Genomic DNA, 23,290 nt, shown 5'->3' on the forward strand with positions numbered 1-23,290 from the left:
ATTGATCTGTCCCTTAATGGATAATGACTGAGTCTTTTTTTTTTTTTTTTTTTCCATCATGATTTTCATGTAGTCCAATAATTCTTAGATTATTTCTTCTGGATCTATTTTCCAGATTAGTTGTTTTTCCAATGAGGTATTCTACATTTTCTTCTATTTTTAATTTTTTTTTTTTTTGGTTTTGTTTGACTGATTCTTGGAGTTTGATTAAGTTATTCATTTCCATGAGTTTAATTCTAGTTTTAATGAATTATTTTCTTCAGTTAGCTTTTTCATCTCTTTTTTGATTTGGCCAATCTAACTTTTAAATGATGTATTTTGTTCATTGGATTTTCCCCCCCATTTCACAAATTCTGTTTTTCAATGAATCGGTTTATTTTTCAAATCTATTTTGTAAGGAGTTATATGATTTTTCCATTTCATCAAATCTATTTTAAAGGAGTTTTCTTCAAATAATTTATGTGTTGCCTTTTCCAAACACTCTTACAAAATTCTCATTTCATGTTCCAATTTTTCTTCTGACTCTCTTTTAGGATTCATTTTGAATTCTTCCAAGATAGTCTTGTGAGATGGGGACCAACTCATATCATTCTTTGGCGCACCATCTGGAGACCATTTCCTTTTTGTGTGTTTGAGGTCTGTTCCTTTCTCCATAAACACTATCTATGGTCATTCTTTTTAATTTTTACTCATTTTTTAAAAGTTGAGGTCTGCTGTTAGGACAAAGATGATATTGTCCCAAGCTTCCACCATAGGCAACAGGAGATTTATGCTGCCCTAGGTTGGTGCTGCTGACTTCCTTCCTATGCTGGATAGGAGTGGTCAAGAACTGTGTTTTTCGAAGGGTTCAAAGGCTCACTATTTGCTTTTTGTATTTCTGTTGGATGTCATGATTAATTTGCTGATCTACTGGCTTCTAATCAGAACAGAGTAGTTAAAGCCTCCTGGTATATTCCCTGTGCCAACCACCCTGGTTCCCTGCCTGTGCCTCCCTACTCCCATCCCTTCCTTCCCATGTTCAATTGAAACAGACCTTTTCTGACATTCTTCCAAATTTTTTTCTTCTGCTAGAAACTTGTTACAATCCAAATATTTATGGGTTCTGTCACTCAAAACCCATGTTTGATCTTATTAGCTAATTCTTCTCCTAAATACTTAGTCTCTTCTGTTTTTTTTTCTTTCTTTCTGAAACTACTGTCATTTAACTCTCCTTTTTTCTCTCTATGCATCCCTTATCAGTTCATGTAATGTGTGTTAACTATGATTTTTTTTATGTAGACTCTGTCCTAGCCCCATCTCTTTTTCATCTTATCTTTCCCCTCTTTTTCTCTCCTTTCCTCCTTCTTTCCCCATATCTTTCTCTCTATGTCTGTCTTTCAACCCCCTTCTTTCCCTCTCTCTCATCAGTTTCTCTCTTCAGTTTCCATGGATTTTACTGCCACCTCTTTGCAAATCCAGATATCCAAACTGAATTGCCCCCTAATTTTCATTCTTCCTTCTGCAAATTGTCTATTAGACACTTACAGATAGGTTTCCCAGATTCATCAAAAGCTCATACTGTCCAAATAGAAGTTATTATTTTTGCCAAAGACCCCAAAACTCACTCCTCTGACATATTTCCCTCTTTCTCTCAATGGCAGTGCCATCCTTCCAGTCTACCAGGTTTGTCATCTCAATATTATCTTTGTTCCTTCTCTTTTTATATCTCATTGATTTTCCTATCTTGATATTTCTATCTTCACATCTCTTGCATCTGACAATCATACAGCCACCACTTTGATTTCAGCCCTCATCACATCTCCCTTAAAGTATTTGAGTGGCTTACTAACTACTCATTGTAGTCCATTCTCAATGCTATTACCATAAAACAGCATTTTTCTTTAAGTTCAGATCTCATGTCATTCAACTGCATTGACTCTCTCTTGCCTGTAGGACAAGAAATATATATTCATATTTCTTTTTAAAATCCTTCAAAACCTTGCCCCAAAGTGTATTTGTAGCATCAGTGAAAATTACTCTCCTTTTTGTGCCATGATCTAGGCAAACTGTCTGGGAAAATCCTTTTCCTCACACAAGATTCACCATCTCTTGTCTTTTTACTTTCAAACTAGTTATTCCCTATGCCTGGAATGTACTTTCTTCTCACCTATGCTACATAGAATCTCTCTCTTACTTAAAAACATAGTTCAGGAGTTTAGAACTTTATTGATCCGTCATATGCTAGTACTTTCTCTGCCCATCTACTGTATATTTATTTATATTTATTCTGCATATGCTTTTATATTTACTTATTTATTTCTCCATTTGGATTTAAGCCACTTGTCATTAAGCACTTTTTTCATTATTGAATTCATATCCTAAATACTCAGGAGCAGAGTTGGAATTAGAATCCTTCTCTCTTGATGCCAGTCCATCAGTATTCTCTAAAACATCTAGCAGATCCCTTTTAACTGGACTCCTTACTGAAGTTTTTTGTAGTAAATATATTAAATAATTTAAAATATCATAAAATTGTTACATTTCTATTGTTAGATATGTTTAAAGATGTATGTATATATACTTGTATATGTATATATCTATCTGACATCTATATACATTTTTAAAGAATCTTACAAAATACTAAGATAGAGCTACAGTCATTCTCCAACTACTCCAGTATATTTTTAAAAGTATGTAATATAGCATATGTGCAACCATGGGTGTTTTCTGAAGTGCTTGGAGAAAGATCAGAATGAAGGGACTCTCCCAGGTGTCAGGAAAGGACATTTATAAAAATAAAACTGATTTTGTTTTGTTTAATAATATAAACGTTAACTTCATGTTACTGGTATGAAAGGTTTAAGTTCTATTATGAGTCAGTCCTTCCTGAGGTTTCAGGGAAGAGAAAAGGAATATAAAGTAGAAGGGTTAAAATTGTGACAAATGTTTTAAATGAATATTATATGGGATAGCATGAAGTTATTTCTATAAATTGTATGAGTATGTAAACTGCAAACTTTTCTTCCAGCACAATGAGTACATACATTGTAAAGCCCTGGATGTCAGAATATTTTCATTTATTACTGTTTTTCCATGTTAGTGTGGGACCAGATTGGCAATAAATCAAAGCAAATAAAAACGTAGTTGTGGAACACAGTAGCATATACAAAAAGTAAATTATCTCTTTCAGGGAGCCACAAGGGGCCAGTGATCAATAGTTAAACTCCAAAGAGTTCTTCCTATACTTGCTATCAATTTATTATATGATGAAGAGCTACTTATTTCCCTCTGTCACAGTTTATTTCCAATTTATTTAATCATGGCAGGGGGGAAAGGAAGGGAAAAAAGCACAGACATGTTTACCTGCATGTAAAAGTGAGCAAGTAAGCATCTGAAACTTAAGTTGGTCATTACTGCTTATCAAATGTGGGCCCTTCAACAAATGCAGAGGACATTAGGGAATGAGTGCCACAATGAAATATCACAAATCTTTCTTGAAGAAGAACTGAAAGGAGGACTACTATCCTATGCACTAGGTACCTAGTTAAATAGTAGCTACATAGAAAAAGTTAGTTACGTTTTATTTAAAATGACATATGAGCACACTTGCAACCTGTGCTCAGAATCAGGAAGGGAATCTTACAAGGATAGAGCTCACCACTGTGGGAAAGTTCATGGTCATTCAGAATGTCACATGTTGAACATAACCTATCAAGATGAGGACATTAAGTATGTTGTCAGTAAAGCTATTATCCAAGTGAATCTCTAGACACAGATGTGTATACTATTTTCCTGAAGGATGCACAGCACCAGTGAGATTTGTATGTGAATTTAAATGTCTTTTAAAACAGATGTTAAAAAATACTGTACTCTAAATTGGATATCTAAATATGAACTTTCTAAATGTAAACTGAATTCCATAGCTATTTTTCATAGCCAAGAATTAGGTCAAAGAGAAGAACAACAATTTTGAAACTAAAAGATGGGTTAAGTAACCCAAACTCAAATCCAAACAAAGCTTACATGAAATGTAAGTTGATATAGTGGATAAAACACTGGACCTGGAATCAGGAAGATCTGAGTTCAAATTCAGTCTCAGACACTTACTAGCTGTGAAACTCTGGGGAAATCATTTAACCTTTAGCTATATCATTTTCCTCAACTGTAAAATTGGGATGATGGTAGAACCTACCCATATGGTTGTTGTGAGAATCAAATGAAATATATGTGAACGTGAATGTGAATGAAATATATAGCCTGGCTTCTAGCAAGTAGTCTTCTCCTTCCTCAATCTTTCATGTCTAATATACTTCTTTGAACATGGTAAGTGTTGCACTCTAAATTTAGTTATTTTCAAATCCTGTCTTTTCTTCTTATTGTCCATATTGTCTTAGGGAAGACACTTAACATATCTGTATCTCAGTTTCCTTCTCTGTGAAAATAATTGGCTAAACTAGATTGTCTTTCAGCTCAACATTCTATGAGATTTCTCCATAGAGTCATGAGTCAAGAGCTGGAAGAGATGTTCCTAACAAAACCCACTGTGAAATGAGTTCAAGGTTTAAAAAATAGGTTATTATATAAAAATTAATTTTATCTACTTTTCTCATAGATTATAAGCTTCCACAATTTTTATTTGTACCCCTCCCATATTTTAATGTGAAGGCTTACCACAGAGTTTAAAATAGTATTTTCACTTCTTGAAGATAGAATTATTAGTTCTCACAGTTCTTCAGTGAATTGGATGACTGCCCTTGTCATAATTGGTTTATTCTAAGGAAACTGACATGTTAAGACCAAGCTATAATATGAAAGAAGCAGATTTCTATTTGAGTGTAAATACTTTTGGGAAGATGCAATTTTTATTCAGAGTTTAGGCAATATAAGGATATAAGTATCCTTAGAGTGAGAACTTCCTCTGCCAATAAAGATGATAGCCAGAGTATATTTTAAGTATACCCAAGTGGCCTAAGAAACCAGAGATGAATTTGTTCTTCAGTTGTTTGTGAGAAAATTTCACACATGGAAAAGAAAGTTTGAATCCTATTAATGATGATGAGTGCCTGGAAGGATAACCCTAGAGCCAGGAAAATATGAGTCCCATACTCCTGTTCTTGACCCATATAGGCTGTATTACTACAAATCACTAACCCTCTCAGTGCTCCCAGACAATGTCTTAGATTCTATGTTACAGAGAAGGTGAGGACCTACATAAGTAGAGGCAATTCTTTCCACTAGAAGATCATCATATCAATAAAATTCTAAGTCTAGACTTTTGCCCTATATAGGTTAGTAGATGATCTTAGAGTAATAGTGTGAGAGGTTAAGTGAATTGCCCAGAATCACCAGTGATTATCAAAAGCAGAACGTTATTTACTATATTAGGCTGTCTTTCAGATATGAATGAAGATAAAAGAATATGGAGTTAAAAAGTGAAAATATGCTTACATAAGTGTCAGTATTTTCTTAGTATTTTTCCCAGATTTTTCATCGGTATCAATTTCATAAATACCTTCTAGATGCCATGTACTATGGCAAGTATTGGGAAAATAAATTCATAAGTGAGATGGTCACTATCTTCAACGTAGCTTCCATTGAGTTGTATATAATAGGCTCACAGATAAATATAATTTGTCTGTGTTATGTCTAGTGGAAAGGAAATATTAAGGAACCAGTAAACCCTCTTGAAGGAAGTAATACTTGAGTTGGATTCATTTTAATAGAGCCATTTCTCATATTATAGGGTTTTAGATCAAAGAATTTAATAAACTTTATAGGAAAAGTGTGGAATTCCCAAAGAACAAGGAAAAAAAAAGGATTTTCTCCTGGAAGGTAAGGGAGGAGATAAGAATTAAGGGACTTGCCCAGGGTCACACAGCTAGTGAGTGTCAGTCTCAGTTCCTCTTGATTCCAAGGCAAATGTTGTACCTACTGCTGCTTCTAAAAAACCATCTTTGAATTGGGATGGATATGCTCATTGGCATCTTATCAAAAGAACTAAGGGCAAAAGCCTCAGCCTCAGCATATGTTGACACATATCTCAATGAAGAGTACATAAGTCTTACCGAAAGATGAGGTAACCAGTTCTTGCTATTGTGAGTCAGAGATACCCCCTTTGTAGTAGACTCATAAATGGGACCTAACAGAGCTACAGTGACTTTGAGTTTGTTTTTGTTTTTTTTTTTAATTTTTATTTATTTATTTATTTATTTATTTTGAGATTGAGGGTTCCAGAGAAGCCATAGGCCAAAGAACTAAGAGGAAAAGTTGCTCTCTGGGAGGATTATTCATAAAATTCTTCCTTCTTCCTCTGGAACATGCCCTCTACCTTCTTATCCCCCATCCTCAGTCCTAGAGATGGAAGCTGTACAGAAGAATAGGAAGAACTTCTCTGCCTAAGAGATGACACAGTTGGAAGTAGTAGAAGATTAGCAAAAAAATGAACCACAATATGGAAAGGGGGCAATGACCTAGACCTTTCCATATGGCTGACATTCTTTATTCCATAAATGCACGAATAATTGAAATTTAACTTAATCCTCTCACTGAACTGTGGTGTATCTGGGAGGAATGAATAAGTCATCTCTAGATTGTATCATGAATTTTTCTGAGTAACTATCAGATTCCCAGCTGGGTTTACCACTGTCACCACCAGCCTAGGAATGTTTTAGTTGGATCTGATGTGTATCATTAACAGAGTGCGTAAAGCATGGTTCTTCCATTTTCCAGCCACTTTTGTTTTGGTGAGTCATTTGGAAATTGGGACTTATTTAAGACTTTAGTTTCAAAGGAGAAGCAATATTTTCCCACATCAGAATATGTAGTCAACTCTCAAGCAGGAACATAGGAATAGAAATCAGGGTAATAGCAGAGTGTGCATAACTTGGTCTATTCTTGGACTGTATGAAAGCCAGCAAATAAAGGCTTGGCAACTTAAAGATTTATTTTAAGTAAAAACTGGAAGATTTCCAGTTATCGTAACAACTTAGTTGTAGGCTTTATAGAATGCTGAAATTTTTGGTTACTTTTCTTCTAAAAAATGCATGTTGAAGGATTATTAATTCCACTTCTTATGTGAAAACATTTTTAGAGAAGTTTATTAATGGATATATATCAAAATATGTCTAACCTAAATATAGAGAATCAATTAAGGTCATTTAGGAAAGCAAAAATTGAAATATACTATGTAAAAAAGTGTATGTAAAGACAGTGTAAGCAATTATGAGATTTATATTTTGGAAACTTTTGTAATTTTGAAAACCTTAGAAGAAACTAAACTGGGGGGAATCTTTATTCAGCTAAAGCACAAGGCAGAATTGATGATTTTGATGATTATTGATGCCTCTTAATGTTTCTCAAAATTTAGACAGAGTCCACAAGGCTATTCAGAGACTGAGTATGGATAGTTAAAGAAGCATGAAGATCCATGCTCAGGAGACCTGCTCTTGAGCCTTCTAGCTTACTAGCTTTGTGCATAGAGGTGTCCTTTGTGGGATTATATAACTGAGATCTTTTCACATTCCCTGATTAACCAAGGCCTATTTACCACACCACTTTCTTTCAAGTGGCTTCTTTCAAGTTTAAAAATAAAAACAAACAAACAAAGAAACAAAGAAACTAAATGTAGTCTGTCCTAGGGGGAGAGATGACTGCCAAGGTCATAGTTTCAAGATGCTAAGGTGCTATGAAGGGCTTTTTCTTTTTTTTCATAGGGTTAACAGTGACAGCCCCAACCCCACTGCCTCAGAATAAAATTTGCTACATTTCTATTCTTTCTTTAGTGTTATCTGGTACCCTTAGAAATCTGGGAAGAGTCCAGTTCCTGCCTTTGACTCCCAACAATTGTTCCCGAAATTTTAAGGGTTCTCATTATCCCAGTTTGTTTAACATTTAACAGATTAGCTTTTTTTTAACAAAAAATTTTTATATAAATAGTATAGCAAGAATAAAATAAATATACAAATATTCCTTTCCAAAAACCTGGAGAAAGGCATACTACCATCTGTGACATATCAGTCTCTGTGAAAAGGAGTAGAATTAGGTTCACAACTTAACTCAGTTCCTATACAGAATAGGCCCACCAAATTCTAAATCCAAAATTTTCCACTTCAATCTTCCTGGGCTCGTGCCCCAATGCACTGGCTTCTAAGCATTTCCCTGCTGGGCTCACAGCAACAACTAGCCTATAATTTTGGCTCCAAGGTCACCATGGTTTAAACTCTTTGATCCAGGGACTCTACTACCTGCTCCTAGAATTCAGAAAGACAACCGAATACCAAAACCTATTTATTGAAGCCATAAGGCCATGAAAGGAAGATGAAAAATAATCTCTCCTTTGACCCAATTTAATACACAGTACCTATGATCTGGGTGAACCAAGAACTTTGCCCTGGATGCCACTGGAAATTAAGCATGATAACTATCCCATTCTAGTAGTTTTAAGGATACAACTATTTTAACTACACATCCATTTGAAAAAGGAGAGCAAAATCTCTTGCCCCAGAAGCAAGCTGCTGATCTCTCCCACACAAATTATTCTATTTTAGATAATTTGGGCTTGTGTCAAAGCTAGGAAAAAGGATGGAATGGAATGGATGGAAGAGAATAAGTATTTATTGAGCATCTGTTATATGCCAGTCACTGTGCTAAGTACTTTACAATTATCTCATTTGATCCTCATGAAAGCTTTGTTATCACCATTTTACAATTAAGGAAATTGAGACAGAAAGAGAAAAAAAGGTGATTACCTGGAAGGTCATATAGCTAGTCATTATTTAAGGCTTAATTTGAAGTCTTTCTGACTGCAGGCCCAGAACACTATCTACTGTGTCAGCTAGCAGCCTCTAGGAAAGAAAGAGATCTAGAATTTCAAGGTACTTTAAAGATCCACCCCCCTCATTTTACAGAAAAGAAATTGAGGCTGAAGGAGATTTTGACTTTGCCCAAGGTTATCCAGGTGGTAAATGACACAGCTAGTCTTCATCCTAAATTCCAAGAGATCAGAGCCAACAAGGTAGACTAGCAGAAAGAAACACATCTGGCTTTTCCCTTCTGCTTCATACAGATTTACAAAATGTTCCAGATCATGTCCTTATTGAGCAGTTCAAGAAAAGCAAACTGATTTTTTTTCTAGCTCAGGTCAGCTCAGGGAGACAAATGAAAGTCAGTAAACAGTCTAGACATGAAGAAGGCTCTATGGAAAATTCTACCACAGAGACTGAAAGAGAATCAAGCCAATGCGTTGAAGGAAGAGAAAGTCCTAAATCTAGCACAAAAGAGTCTGACCTTGTTCAGACTGTAGGAACAGGTGCCAGCCAGAGCTTTGATACTCACTACCAGCTCTGGGTCAGAAATCTAGGGCAGATTGAAGAGAGGAGCTGTGATGAGAGTGACATTACAGGATAAGGAATGGTAACATTTTTATTACACAGGAGCAAATTCAGAAATAAGTAGCAATTTTGTGATTCTAAGCCTAGGGTCTCTGTTCCATCTTCCATTGAGGTCTGAAGCTCGATAACCATAGGAATAACCATAGGATAACCATAGCTCCAAGACTAAAAGAAATCAGCAGATTTTCTCCATCTGGTTGATAGTAGTTGGGTACAGTAGCAATTTACTAGAGTTCCAACCAGGGCAAGCCCACAGACATCTTGCTTAAACTTAAATCTCAGGAATATGCAGAGCTTCAGTTAGGATGGCAGTGAATTATCCTGAATCAGATCACTTTGAAAACAATGAAAGCTTGTAAATCCCTAAATTGAGCCCTTCCTCAGTTAGTATAAAATAACATTTATATACCGAGAAAACAGCAGTAGGATTCAAGAGGACACAAAACCAGCCCAGAAATTTTCTCCAGGAGTATACAGAACATAATTCTAAGATAACCTATGAAGTTATTAAGTAGGCTGAAAGAATGAGAAAATAAACAAAAATATCTCATCACAAAAACTGTTATAATGACAGGAATGGTCCAGACATAAACCCAGAAAAGAATAATTACAAACTATCTATAAACAAAACCTCAAAAGCAAAAAAAGCTACAGTCTGGGCACCAGTAATATTCTTAAAAGAAATGAAGCAAAATTATAAACAAAAGTTAAAATAAGGTCCAGAGACCTTAAATCTAAAACTTTTTTTCTTATGTATTAGGAAGAAAAATTTAAACAATTCTTCCATAGAGAAATTATTATTTAGGTTTTGAACTTTATTTTTTTATTATAGCTTTTTATTTACAAGATATGTGCATTGGTGGTTTTTCAGCATTGACAATTGCAAAACCTTTTGTTCCAACTTTACCCTTCTTTCCCTCCACCCCTTCCCCCAACCCCTTCTCCCAGATAGAAGGTTGACCAATACATGTTAAATATGTTAAAGTATAAGTTAAATACAATATATTTATACATACCTACATACTTATTTTACTGTACAAAAAGAATCAGACTTTGAAATAGTGTACAATTAGCCTATTAAGGGAATCAAAAATGCAGGCGGACAAAAATAGAAGGATTGAAAATTCTATATAGTGGTTCATAATCATCTACCAGAATTCTTTTGCTGGGTGTAACTGGTTCAGTTCATTACTGTTCTATTGGAATTGATTTGGTTCATCTCATTGTTGAAGAGGACCTTGTCCATCAGAATTGATCACCATATAGTATTGTTGAACTTCATTTTAGATTATATATATATATATATATATATATATATATGTATATATATATATATGTATGTAATTCAAAATTTGTGTGTTTGTGTATGACCAGTACTCAACATTACAGGATTATAAATTTAAAGGCTACCAATTCCTACCCCTTTAATTTACAATTCAGGAAACTGAGATGCAGGAAGTTAAATGACTGTCCAGGGTTATGAAGTTAGTAAATGCCTGTGGTTTTTCTTATTTTAGTTCCCATTTCATTATTATTATAGATATCCTTCCACAGATTAATTTGGAACTTCACTCAGGATGGGAAACATTTTCTCTTGGCTAATTGTATAGATATAGAAAAACTCTACTAGACTCTCTCTATCCACTATGTCTATAGCCAAAGATAACTCTGAGATCCAGTGTGAGATCTCATGGAATTTCATGCCTGTTCACTTTTATCAGTTGAAAAATACTCAATCTATCTATCCTACATGATCATATAGATGACATTGTTTCTTTCATTCTTAAATTATGAGATTTTAAACTGACATCTTATTAGAAAAATGTCATTTAAATTTGAGAGTTCCATTGCACATCTTTCCTCTTTATGAATAGAATTTCAACTTAAAGTTAAAAAAATTAATCTTAGTAAGATCTTAGTATATATATATATATACATAGATATATATAAAATATAGGGATTTTAGTTCTCAGTCTGATGTTGTCTTTCTGAAATTGCTAACAATCTTCCCTACCCTTGATCTTATCTGTAAAATGAGGCAGTTTGGCTTTTGCTGTTGTTCATTTACAGTATCGTCTGACCCTTTGTGATCCTTTTTGGGATTTTCTTGGCAAAGACATTGGATTGGTTTATTATTTCCTTCTCCAGCCCATTTTACAGACGAGGAAATCAAGGCAAACAAGGTTAATTTACCTGAGAATCACACAGCTGGCATTTATCTAAGGTAGTATTTGAATAGACTTAAGAACTGGCATTCTGTATATTATCTAACTGTCCAAGATTGGGTTAGATTATCTTTAAAATTACTTCCTAAAATTATAGTTATGCTATTATTTAGATAGCTTTTAAGCAAATAAATATTGGGGTCTTCACAATGAGCCATATTCTTCATAGAAAATCATAGTACCTTTCTCAACTTTGAGTTTTTCACTATGCCATTTTTCTATGCTTACTTTATTAAGATGGTTTGTAAATGAAATGTGACTCCCTGTATCTATCAGTCTACATGTGTATATGAATGAAAGGAGACAGATGGTAAGAAAATGCTTAACACATGCTTCATGAGTTTGTTACCCCAGCTTGTATGCCTTCAGATTTGTTCCAAGCAATACCAATCATCAAACAAGTAATGTGGGATGTTTTGTTATGGAAATATTGCTCATGTGCCAAAAGCAAGACATTTCCAATCACATTCATTTTATAGAGAGCCATTTTTTTCCTGTCTTGATATGTTTATTGTTATGAAGACTATGCTAATTATCTACATCAATTTGCATTCTTTCTCAAGGAGCTGAAAAAAAATCATGTTTTATAAATGTCATTTCTAGTTTCTTTTGGTTTTTAGGACATCGAAAGGAAAACATAATAGTTACTGGACATTTTTTATTGTCTCTGAGTTCATTTAAAAATTTTTGGGATTACATTATGTAATTACATTTCGACAATGATTTTTATTATATAAATTCTATACCATAGCATGTAGTCTTCAAAAATACTTAGATATTTTTTCTATTGCCCTAGGTTAAATTTCTTTAAATTTCGGTCTATACTTTTCTGGCAGGGTCTAATCAATTTGGGGATGGCAAGAAGCAAAAAAATTATTTTGTGATTGCATAGGTATATTGATTATTTTTTCAGATTTTTCACCTATCATCTGGTTGTTTTGATTCAAATTGGGATAGCCCACAAAACTAGTATACATTTTATTTACTTATATAATGTATGGTAAATGTAAGAGTTATAGTTAACTATGCAATTTTATTTCTATCTCTTGTTTTTGTGGGATGCCTCACTTGCTTCTGAAAACACAACTTACGGAAATGAGAATGAGTTTGATAAATTTCTTAAGGTGCCATACCTATATTGTGAAGTTTTAATCTATAATTTTGTTCCGTTTTTCAAGTGTGTTTAACAGATGAGAGTTGTGTGAGATGTGAAGCAATGAATCAATACATATTGGTCACAAGGAATAAAAGTAGCAGAATATATAGACTTTTCCATAGCAGGCTGAATAAAAAAGCCTATAGTCACTTTCATACTTCTCCTTTGCAAGAAATAATATAATGTAATTAATTTTACAGCTATAATAATTAATTATTCTTAGAGAAACAAAAGAATTGTCATAAAAATAAAGACAAAAACAAAAACCCTATATTAATTAACCAGCTGTTATTTTATAAATAGAAATTTGACTAGACCTAAAAATATTTAACAGAAACCATACAGGTTTGAGTCAAATTGAAAAAGAGGAAGAGAAGATAACATTTGTTTCACTGCATTGGACAAATCACCAATAAAAGAGTTTACAAAGAAATAGGTTTTTGGTTTTCTTTTTAGAGTGCATGTTTCTTCATCTTGTTACCCTATAAACATGAAAGCCCTTGAGAAATTTGAAGAGTAGACATTTAAAATTATCTCCTATTTACACCTATGGAAAAAAAAAAGTTTCCAGAACTTTGTAAATTTGAAAGGGATTCTGAGTCCAAAGAATATACTTGTGCTGCTTTCTTTGTTCCTCACTTCTATATCCTCTTCTTTGTTGTTACTACTTTAAAGCCACTCCTTTTTTTTTTTTTTTTTTTAAATCCTGCCTTAGTCAACATTGAAACCACAGAGACTTTTGCCACGATCATTGCCTAGTATGTCTTCCCTGTAACTACCAAGGCCATTTTATATACATTTGTATATTTGTATACACACACACACACACACACACACACACACACACACACACAGAGACAAATTTGTATATATGTGTGTATGTGTATTGAATTCTAGGCCTTTTCTTCACCAGGCTACAAGTCTGCTTTAAAAAAACAAAAACAAAAAAACACATTTAAAAAAGAAAACTTATTAAGAACAGGAATCAACAGCCCCAAATGGTTTCTTTCTAACTTTGAAATTTTTGAAGTGCTTTTTTTTATTTAGCTTATAAACATTTCTCGGAATATTTTCATACAGCATTTCATAGAATACAATGATATGTTTCAGTTTGGTTTGTCAACTTTATTAGCAACCAATTTGTAGTATTGACTGAATTGTGGATTAAATTTGTTGATTTTTCTTGCTCTTTGAATAGATTTAAGCAGGTTAAATATAACCTCTTAGTTTACACTGGTTGGTTTACAAATTATTTGTAAATAATTTAAACCAAGCTAAAACACTATTAAAAGAATTGGTTACATAGTGTAGTCATGGTGACATAGGCTTTTTACAAAGAAACTGTCTTTGCCCTGGCCTTCCCCCCCCAAAAAAAAAAAAAAAAAACAACATTAAAAAACTCCATAAAAAATAGTTTCTGCAATAAGTTCTTTTTGTGGACTTTTGTTTGCATAGGAAAGCAAACCTTGCATGTTTAAACATGCCTACTCTTCATTCCACTCTTACAAAAATACTTTACAAATCTTCTATTTTTATTAGGCTTTCTGCCTAATTTCTGAATCTGTTTGTTTCTTTTTTGTCCTTTGATCATTTTGCTATATTTCTGTCTCTGTCTCTGCGTTTTTCTCTGCCAGTCTGATTTTCTCGTGTTTTTATGCTTTCTACCTAACCTGTATGCATAATCTATGTTTGATGAAAAATGGCATCATTGCCTTCATCTTAATAAGAATATAAAGAGATAGAGGGTGACTGAGGTTGATTTACTTAATAAGTGTTAGCACACAAAGAGTTTCATTGATGGACCTGAACTAACATGCTATTCTTATATATGATCCTCATCCTATAACAAATGAATAAAAACAACAGTTATGAGGTCAGTTAATTTTGAGTGTCTCTCAGCTTCATGTGAATTAGAATAAAAATGCTATCATCTTGGGATTCAGTATAACTTTATATTTTTTATTTTGATTTCAATATGCCATTTTGTGTTATTGAGTTTTCTTTTGGGTAGTCCAAATAGAAAGATACTGCTCTAAGTCTAAGTGTGTTTAACAGATGAAAGTTGTATGAGATGTGAAGCAATGAATCAATACATATTGGTCATAAGGAATAAAAGTAGCAAGAATATATAGACTCTATTCAAGATTGTATAGCAAGTCATGCTCCTTTTCCTTCCCCAATATTTATCTGACAATACTATTTTGCATTTGTATTAGAAACAGAAAACCACTAAAATAGAATTCTGATATCATACTAGAAAATAAAAATTTTGAAGAATTCTGTTTGTTCTGCTTTAATTTTCTCATTTCACAATATTAAGATTCTAATATTTCCTATGAGAGTATTTGCTTCCATTAAATTTATTTCAAAAATTAGAAGTATACAGGTTGTTTTTAACTTTAGATACTCATTTATCAGTTACATTGTGGATTTATAAGATGGGGATTAAACTTGTGGCTTCATTATTTTGGGGAGAAAACTGACTCTTCCAATGTAGTCAACATTGCTTTGTAACTCAGGAAGAAGTTACAAGACTTGACAAGTATCACATGTTCAGAATCAGTTGTTTCAGTAATACATATTGGCGCTTATCCAAGAATCGATGGTACAATGATTTTGATCAAAAGATTCTGCATACCTGGGCCTAGTTTCCTCATCTTTCAAAAATAGAAAATAATACTCATGCTAATTAGTAGTTTATATGGATTAAATAAGATAATAGATTGTTTAAAGTTATAAATGCCTAAAGAATAGCACAAATATAAGGTGGTATCATTATCACCACCATTACTATTATAAATGTTACTATCATCAGCAAAAGCACAATAAACAGGATTGGTCAAAATCTCCAGCCTATAGCTTTCACTAATATTGAACTTAATTTCACTAATATTGAAATTGAAAGTTATGGCCAAGATGCTATTCCTGCTAAAGTCATCAAGATGGATAGCTACACAAGTAAAAAGAAGGCATATCCAAGGCTGCTTGATTCTCTTATTCTAATATTTCCAGAGGCTATATAATCTTTGATAGAGCTAGAAAATATTATTGAAGTCCATATAACATGCTTTTTGTTTTTTATCTCTCACCCTACTATATTTAATAGTGTTCTGTAGAGAGGGTACTCACTAAATGTTACCTAACCAATTAACCAATTCTGTAATGGCACAAAATCCCATTTTCACTTTAGTGACATATTAAGTCATGATGTTAGTCATATTTTTTTTTGGAAATCCCTACTCTTTGAAACTACGTAGCAGCATCATTAGAATTTGCAGTGTGGTTAAATGTGACATATATTGAAACTTCATGATTCTAGTCTAACAGTAAATGATTTTGAAAAAAATATATGTGAAAAAGTTGGGTCCAAAGTTGTTAGCAGCCAGGAACAGCATGTGGGTTATACTCTGTGTTATTCAGAGTCCTTGTTTTCTCCACCATCCCCATATGGAAGGAATGTCTTATAATTCCATATTAATAGTGATTAGTCATAGATATTTTATCTTTTTACTTTAATCTTTACAAATGTTTCCTCCCTTTCTAATTTACTGGTCTCCTTGCCTATTCGTTCCCCAACCTAGGGAATTTGAGGGATGGTAGTATCCTTGTCAATTATAAGTAATCTTAGGGGGAAAGATGAATTTGTCTAATTTTAGACATGTTGAGTTTAAGCTGATATTTGACAATTAAGAGATCATAGACAGTTTTGAAGAGAGCAGTTTCGGTGGAATGATGAAGTCAGAAGACAGAGCATAAAAGATAAAGAAGAGAGTGAAAGGAAAAAAAAGTGCAGTCATCTATTGCCCTTCCCAAGATATTTCACTACAAATGATGGAAGAGATATGGGATAAAAATTACTGAGGATAAAAGAATCAAGTTTTTAGAAGATGTTGAAGAAATGGACATATTTATAGGCAGTAGTGAAGGAATCAGGAAAGAGATTGAAGATAAGTAATAGAATGAGGATTACAGAATCTATTGAAAAGATAGGATGGAATGGGATCACATGTAGGTAAGAGGGTTTGTTTTGGTTAGGAAGGCCATCTTTTCATGTGAGGAAGGAGAAGATAGTAGCAGAAAGCATATGAATAATATGAGGTAAGTAAGAAAGGAGAAGAGGGAGCCCATGGTGAATAGCTTCATCTTTCTGTAAAATATGTTAAGATTCTCACCTGAGAGAAAGTAAGAAGAAAGTCTTAACAAGGTTTGAAGAAGGATGAAAAACTTTGGAAGAGCCAATGTGAAGAGTAAGATAAAGCTTTAATAAGAGAGGTAAAGAGAGATAGCTTAACAACAATGAGGACCCAGCTGAGGTTATGGGTAGCAGATGATGAAGGAGCATTGGCAGGTCACAGTTGGCCTACTAATGACGTCTTAATAATAAAGGGATCAGGGACTCAACAGAAGAGAACAAAGTACAATTGAATTGGTGTAACGGTGGATTAAGATAAGGAAAAATGGAGAGTGTGGCTTGTTTAGGAGGGATCATCTAGGAGAGATGATGAAGTAGATAAATAATAGACTTTGGTAAGAAAAGGCATTATTGTCAGATACAGGAATTTTATCATTCTTGTATACAAAAGTGATATATTTGTGGATGATGGCAAAATCAAGTTTCTGACTGTTGATGTATGTAGTTGAGATGGGTAATAGAAATAGGTTATGAGAAGTGAGGTTGAGGATTGAGTGATTAGGGAATTTACAGAAGGGTCAATATATATGTAGAAGTCTACTAGTATGAAGGCATGAGTTAAGAAGGAAAGAAACATCGTCAGTGAGAAACTCATTAAGGAAGGAATGGTAGTGACTTGGAAGTCTATGGACAACAGCTACCAAGATTTTGATTGTGTGGTACATTTGCATCGTGTGAATCTCAAAGGAGGAAACGTTATTGAATGATGGAGGCAGTGGGGAAAATATGGAAATAGCAAAAGAGAGCAAAGTATATTTCAACTTTCCAATCTCAGCAAGTGAGAGGAATAAATCAAAATCTGCATCTAGTATTATAAAGGGTAGCTAGAGATGTTATGTTATGGGGGATCAGATCTCAATTATTTCTTGAAAATAAAAGTTTGGGGAAGGAGGAAAATCTGTTATATATGGAATAGGCAGCCATTCAAGAAGACACAATGGAAAAGATAGGAACATTGGGACATGGGAGAATTAAAGGGGATGGAAATAAAGAAAAAAGTATAAGATGAGAAATGGAGTTTAAATGGGAGAGGAATTCAGAATCACTGGAAAAATGAGGAGTATAATCAAGTAGACATATGTCATAGAAATGAAGGCTGGAGATCAGTCAGCATGAGATGGAAGGCCAACAGGCAGATAGGATTGTGATAAAATCCCAAATTCTTCATTTAAATTCACCCAGAAATTATGCATATCATAATATGGGAAGATGAATCACTAACAAAGGGAATTTTATTATGTATTTTATCATCTATCTTTAGTATTGCTTTGCCTCAAAGTAACAATTATTCAAAATGTAAAAGAAAAAATAATAATAAAGGTGTTATTTTTTGCAGAAACCGTAAAATCACATGCATACATTTTGTTGGCCACTAATTTTACCTTCTCATGGGATGGTGATGAATATAATGACCTTGGTTACAATATCTCATATAGATAATTCAAAATGTCATGTTTCCAGTAATTTCATTCTACATTTATGTAAAACTGATGACTTAATTCCAGTGTTAATTCTTCCCTTTTTATTTCCCTTACTCCTCATAAATTCTTTTCATTTCTAGCATATTTGAAGGTATGTGGGCTAATTCTTGCACCAACAAACTATTATACTATATAGCACCTTGTCTTGATAAATATAAAACTTAAATATCTTACCCTGTTTGTATGGCAAAAAAAAAGAGGAAATGGGAATCTTATACTATAAAACTGAATTCCCCTTCCTCTAGAATTATATATATATATATATATATACATACATACATATATCCTTTACTAACTTTAAAGTCTCTTTGGATAAATGGTTTTCAAATATAGAGCATTTTAGCTTAATTCATTCTTTTCAAATTAAATTAAAAGTTTAAAGATAATTTACAAATTTAAAACCAAAGTAATGTGTTCAGGATTGTAAAAAAAAAAAAAAAAAAAGAAAGATAGATCTGTAATTCCATATTTGTGGCTGGGAAATGTTTGACAAAATATATACAAATATAATACAATATGGATAATGTTAATTTGTAAATTTCTATGTCAATATGCAGCCTACAGGGACACCTTTCAATTTGAGTTTGACACCAGCCTAAAACAGTGACAAGTTCAGTACTTTGCCCAGGATCACATGATCAGTATGCATCAGAGATCACATTTGGACCTGTGCACTCTAGCCACTATACCACACTAATTCTGAGAAGCAGATAAAAGATATAAAGCAGATGTAAAGATAATATCTAAATAAGATTCACCTAGGGATTAAACAGTCTTGAAATTATGAGAAGTCATTCTCTTTCTGTTTCAGTTAGTTCCACAATTGCCTTTAGCTAGTTCTTAAAGAATTTTATGGCATTACACACACACACACACACACACACACACACACACACACACACACACACACACACAGCAGAAAGCCCCAAGATATAATGACTAATACATTAAATATAAGATTCTGAATTTATGTAACATATGGATAAAAAGTATATCTATATCTGTACTTACATCTATTTTTGTAGATATAAGTATAGATATATACATGCATGTATATATACATATATATATATATATATGTATGTATACACAGAGAGATAGAAACTAAATGAACAAAGGGACTACTATGCCTGTAAGTGTGTATCTGAATGGTATCTTGCTAATCTTCTTTTGCAAATAAATGTCACCCTAAATATGAATAAACATGATGCAGTACAATGAAAATTTCTTGAGGTTAGGGATTCTTTTTCTTAGTATATAGTTTTTTAAATTTTGAGTTCAATTGGTTTTGTTAATTATATTTGTAAATCATAAGTAAATTCTAGTTGCCTCTTTATATGATTACATTTATATTATATACTCTGTCCATTATAGCTAATAGAGTAATTATCTTGAAACCAGGAGGGTTTAGATTTAAGTCCTTCAGATCTTCAATGACTCTGTGATTTTTGGGCAAGTCACGTCAATAATTTAGAAGTCATCTTCTTTAGCCTTAAAATAAGCACAACAATATACCACTTGCTTTTATTGGGTTTTTAGGAAGAAGATAGTATAGTGCTAGGCTTGAGATATCATTAATTTAGGAAGTTCCAAGACAAGATATTTACTTGTATCTATATACATTGTTTTAGTCTTAAGGGGTTGTTAGTAAAAGTAAAAGATTAATGACTTTAAAAAAATTGTTAAAGTGCCTTATTATTATGAGCTATTATTATTGCTATTGACAATAATACTAAAATTTATTTCCCAGCTGGGTTTTATTAATTTGCCATATTTTATGTTAATTGATTACATCTCTCCAAGGGAAAATATTCAATAAAATTTAAATTACAGTAAATGTAATTTTCAAAAGGTTTGACATTGTATAGACAAACTACTTGGATTACTGAATAATTCATCATTGCCTGGCATATAATAGGCACCATATAAATGCTAATTAATATTATTATTAATTATTCAGATATCTTATAATATTTTACACTTAGCTATGAATTATGTTAATTCTCTGCCCTTTCTCTTTCACTCATAGTCTGTTGTCAAGGAAGTGATTTTCTGTAATTGATAAAACTGTTGTCTGTTCTTTGAGATTAAAATTACAATTTAGTAGTGATTTAACCACATCCCTTGTTCCTTTGGAATATTCCTCTGGCCATCAGTCAATCACAAGGGATCTACCAAACACCTAGTTATGTACCAGAAACCATTCGAAGAACTAGGGATACTTAATACAACTAACATAAGACTGTCTACTTGCAGTGAGAAACTATGAAATATAATTTGACAGAAAAAAGAAACAAGCAAAAGAAGAGTAAAATAAGCTACATTTCATAGGAAATCTATAAATCTTATGGCATGACTATTTTTGTAAGTATGTTATAAGGAGAAACTTTTAATTTTGTTTCATTTTAGCTAACACAGTCTAGTTATTTTAGTATTCACTGTAATCTATTTCCTAATTTCTCTTTTTCCCATTTTTCCCCAGTTACTGGCTGACAAACAAAGTTCCCATCAAAAGACCCAGTACTGGCCTCCTCATGTATACACTGGCTACACGATTTTGTGATGAAATTCACCTCTATGGATTCTGGCCATTCCCGAAGGATTTAAAGGGGAAAGAAGTCAAATATCATTATTATGATAACTTGAAATATAGATACTTTTCCAGCGCAAGTCCTCACAGGATGCCATTGGAATTCAGGACTTTAGATGGGCTACACAACAGGAGAGCACTAAAATTAACCACAGGAAAATGCATAAAGCAATAAAGCACATTTTAAAAAGACAAATCAAACTGAATATGCACTTCATTCTGAGGATGTTTGTATATGAGTAGGATCCAAAACAGAAGATAGGTTTCAGTATCCACTAAACTTCTTGGGGAGTTAAGGGAGGGAGGGTTATGAGACATCCATTACCAGCTGATGAAATGCCTATGAAGTGCTCTAAAAATTTGTATGTTTTGACTGCAAGGGTCCTAGTAAGTGCCACTTCTACTCAGAACACAGCTTGAATGTATAATCAGCAGTGTTTACAAGATCCAACAATGCATTCACATTTAATTAAAGAAGAAACAAATGTGTTCATTATTGCTGGACTGCCCCACGATGTCAAGCACATTTGAGTAAAAACTAAGGAAGACAACTCTGCCTTTGGGAAAATCAGAACCATCCTTGTCAGCAGAAACTGTGATGGATACAGTTAAGCAGGGCAACCCATAAGATCAAACAACTCAAGTAAATGCCTTCAGTCAGGAGTTTGTGTCTAATCATGTATTATAAACTAACATTTGTTTTCATGGTTCTTTACTTCTGGCACCTATTTGCTTTGGTATATTGTAGATCTTGAAAGATCCTAAACAGGATGATATGTATGGGGGGGGACTAATACTTGTCAAAATTGTTTTTAAAGTTATTATTTTTTAGAGAAGATCTTACAAATACTCAAAATGTTTAATAATAAAAAATTGTAAATGTCTAAATTATTTTTGGATGATGAAAAGGTACCAGCTAAACTGTCCAAACAGTAATCTTGAGCCATTCTAAATGAGAGATTTCAATGTTCTATGCCATCTGGGAAGGTAATAATTAACAAGGAGGTATCCTTATTTTTGGTACCAAAGAATATACTGATTTTTCTATATAAGTAACATTCATGGAGGTGATTTATTTGCTTATTAACTACTGTGTTGTTACATGATTAATTTGAAAATGCTATCTGAAGATTTATAATTTATAATTATACAATTTAATATTTTATATTTTGTTTCAATGATGACCTGAAGATTATTTATATTTCCTAACACATTTCTGAGCAATATTTTGCTCTTCTAAAAGGAATATTGTTAAATATCATGTACCAAAACGTGGGCTCAAGTGGTTTAAGGATTCCCTTACTTAAATGGCAACATTAACATTGTTTAATTTCCTCTGTAACACAAAAAATAATACTATATAGAGTGTGTTGATATCCTAGAAGTAAATTAACAAAGACTTTCTATATCAGTATTTTGCAATTTAAAGGAGATAAATAATCTACAACATGAAGTCGTCAAATTCAATCATGATTTCACCTTAGGAAATAAGAAATGAGAGACTATGAAATGAGATAATAAGTAAAGCAAAAGATATTTTTAATTTAAATAGCTAATAGAGTTGGGCAATTTCCCAGTCATCTGTTAACTTAAATCATACTGATAAGTAATTATGGAATTCTATTGCTTTTTTGGAAATAAAATAGGAAAAGTTCTTCATACTCTGTTCTATTCTGCTTTACAACATAAAAAACATACTTTCTCTTTGTATTCTAGTCTCCTAAAGGAAGAAGACTGAGATGAGATAGAATAGCAAGAATTTATGTGTCTATGTGTGTACACACACATATGCATACACATATATTAAACATATATATATATGTGTGTATACAGTATATACATGTATACTCTAGTATACTCTATGCATATGTCTGTGTTTACATACATGTGTGTATATGTGTGTGAATGTATATGGATATATGTATTGTGTATATATTTACATATACTTGCACTCTATATATATACACATATATATGTATATGTATGTACACACACACATACACACACACACGTGTATAAATCTCCAAGCCTTGAAGAGGGTCTATATACAAATACATAACAAATGTCCATTGAATACAAAGAAAAAAATAACTTATTTTGAAAAGTCTATCTGGAAAAGGCCAGTCAAAGTCAAATATTACATATATGTGTGCATATAGATGTATATGTGTATGTGTATATATGTGACTCATTTATTTTGATGGATTTGTGATAGGTCAGTAGGTACTTCCTTCACTTATATAAAAATAAGAAACATTTATTAAGTTCCCACTGCGTG

At 32.8% G+C, this 23,290-nt stretch overlaps 1 protein-coding gene across 1 annotated transcript in view; it reads left to right on the top strand.

Annotated features, from left to right (window-relative positions):
- Positions 1–22,669, top strand: part of ST8SIA4 (ST8 alpha-N-acetyl-neuraminide alpha-2,8-sialyltransferase 4) — a 142,710-nt gene extending 120,041 nt beyond the window's left edge. Inside the window, exon 5 of the mRNA XM_074282011.1 lies at positions 20,905–22,669. Coding sequence (XP_074138112.1) covers positions 20,905–21,187 — 283 coding nt within the window. The 3' untranslated portion in view covers positions 21,188–22,669. The remainder of the gene's footprint in view (positions 1–20,904) is intronic.
- Positions 22,670–23,290: the final 621 nt, after the last annotated feature.

This window comes from Sminthopsis crassicaudata, chromosome 1 (genome assembly GCF_048593235.1).
Source record: "Sminthopsis crassicaudata isolate SCR6 chromosome 1, ASM4859323v1, whole genome shotgun sequence".
In the NCBI taxonomy this organism is placed as follows: Eukaryota; Metazoa; Chordata; class Mammalia; order Dasyuromorphia; family Dasyuridae; genus Sminthopsis; species Sminthopsis crassicaudata.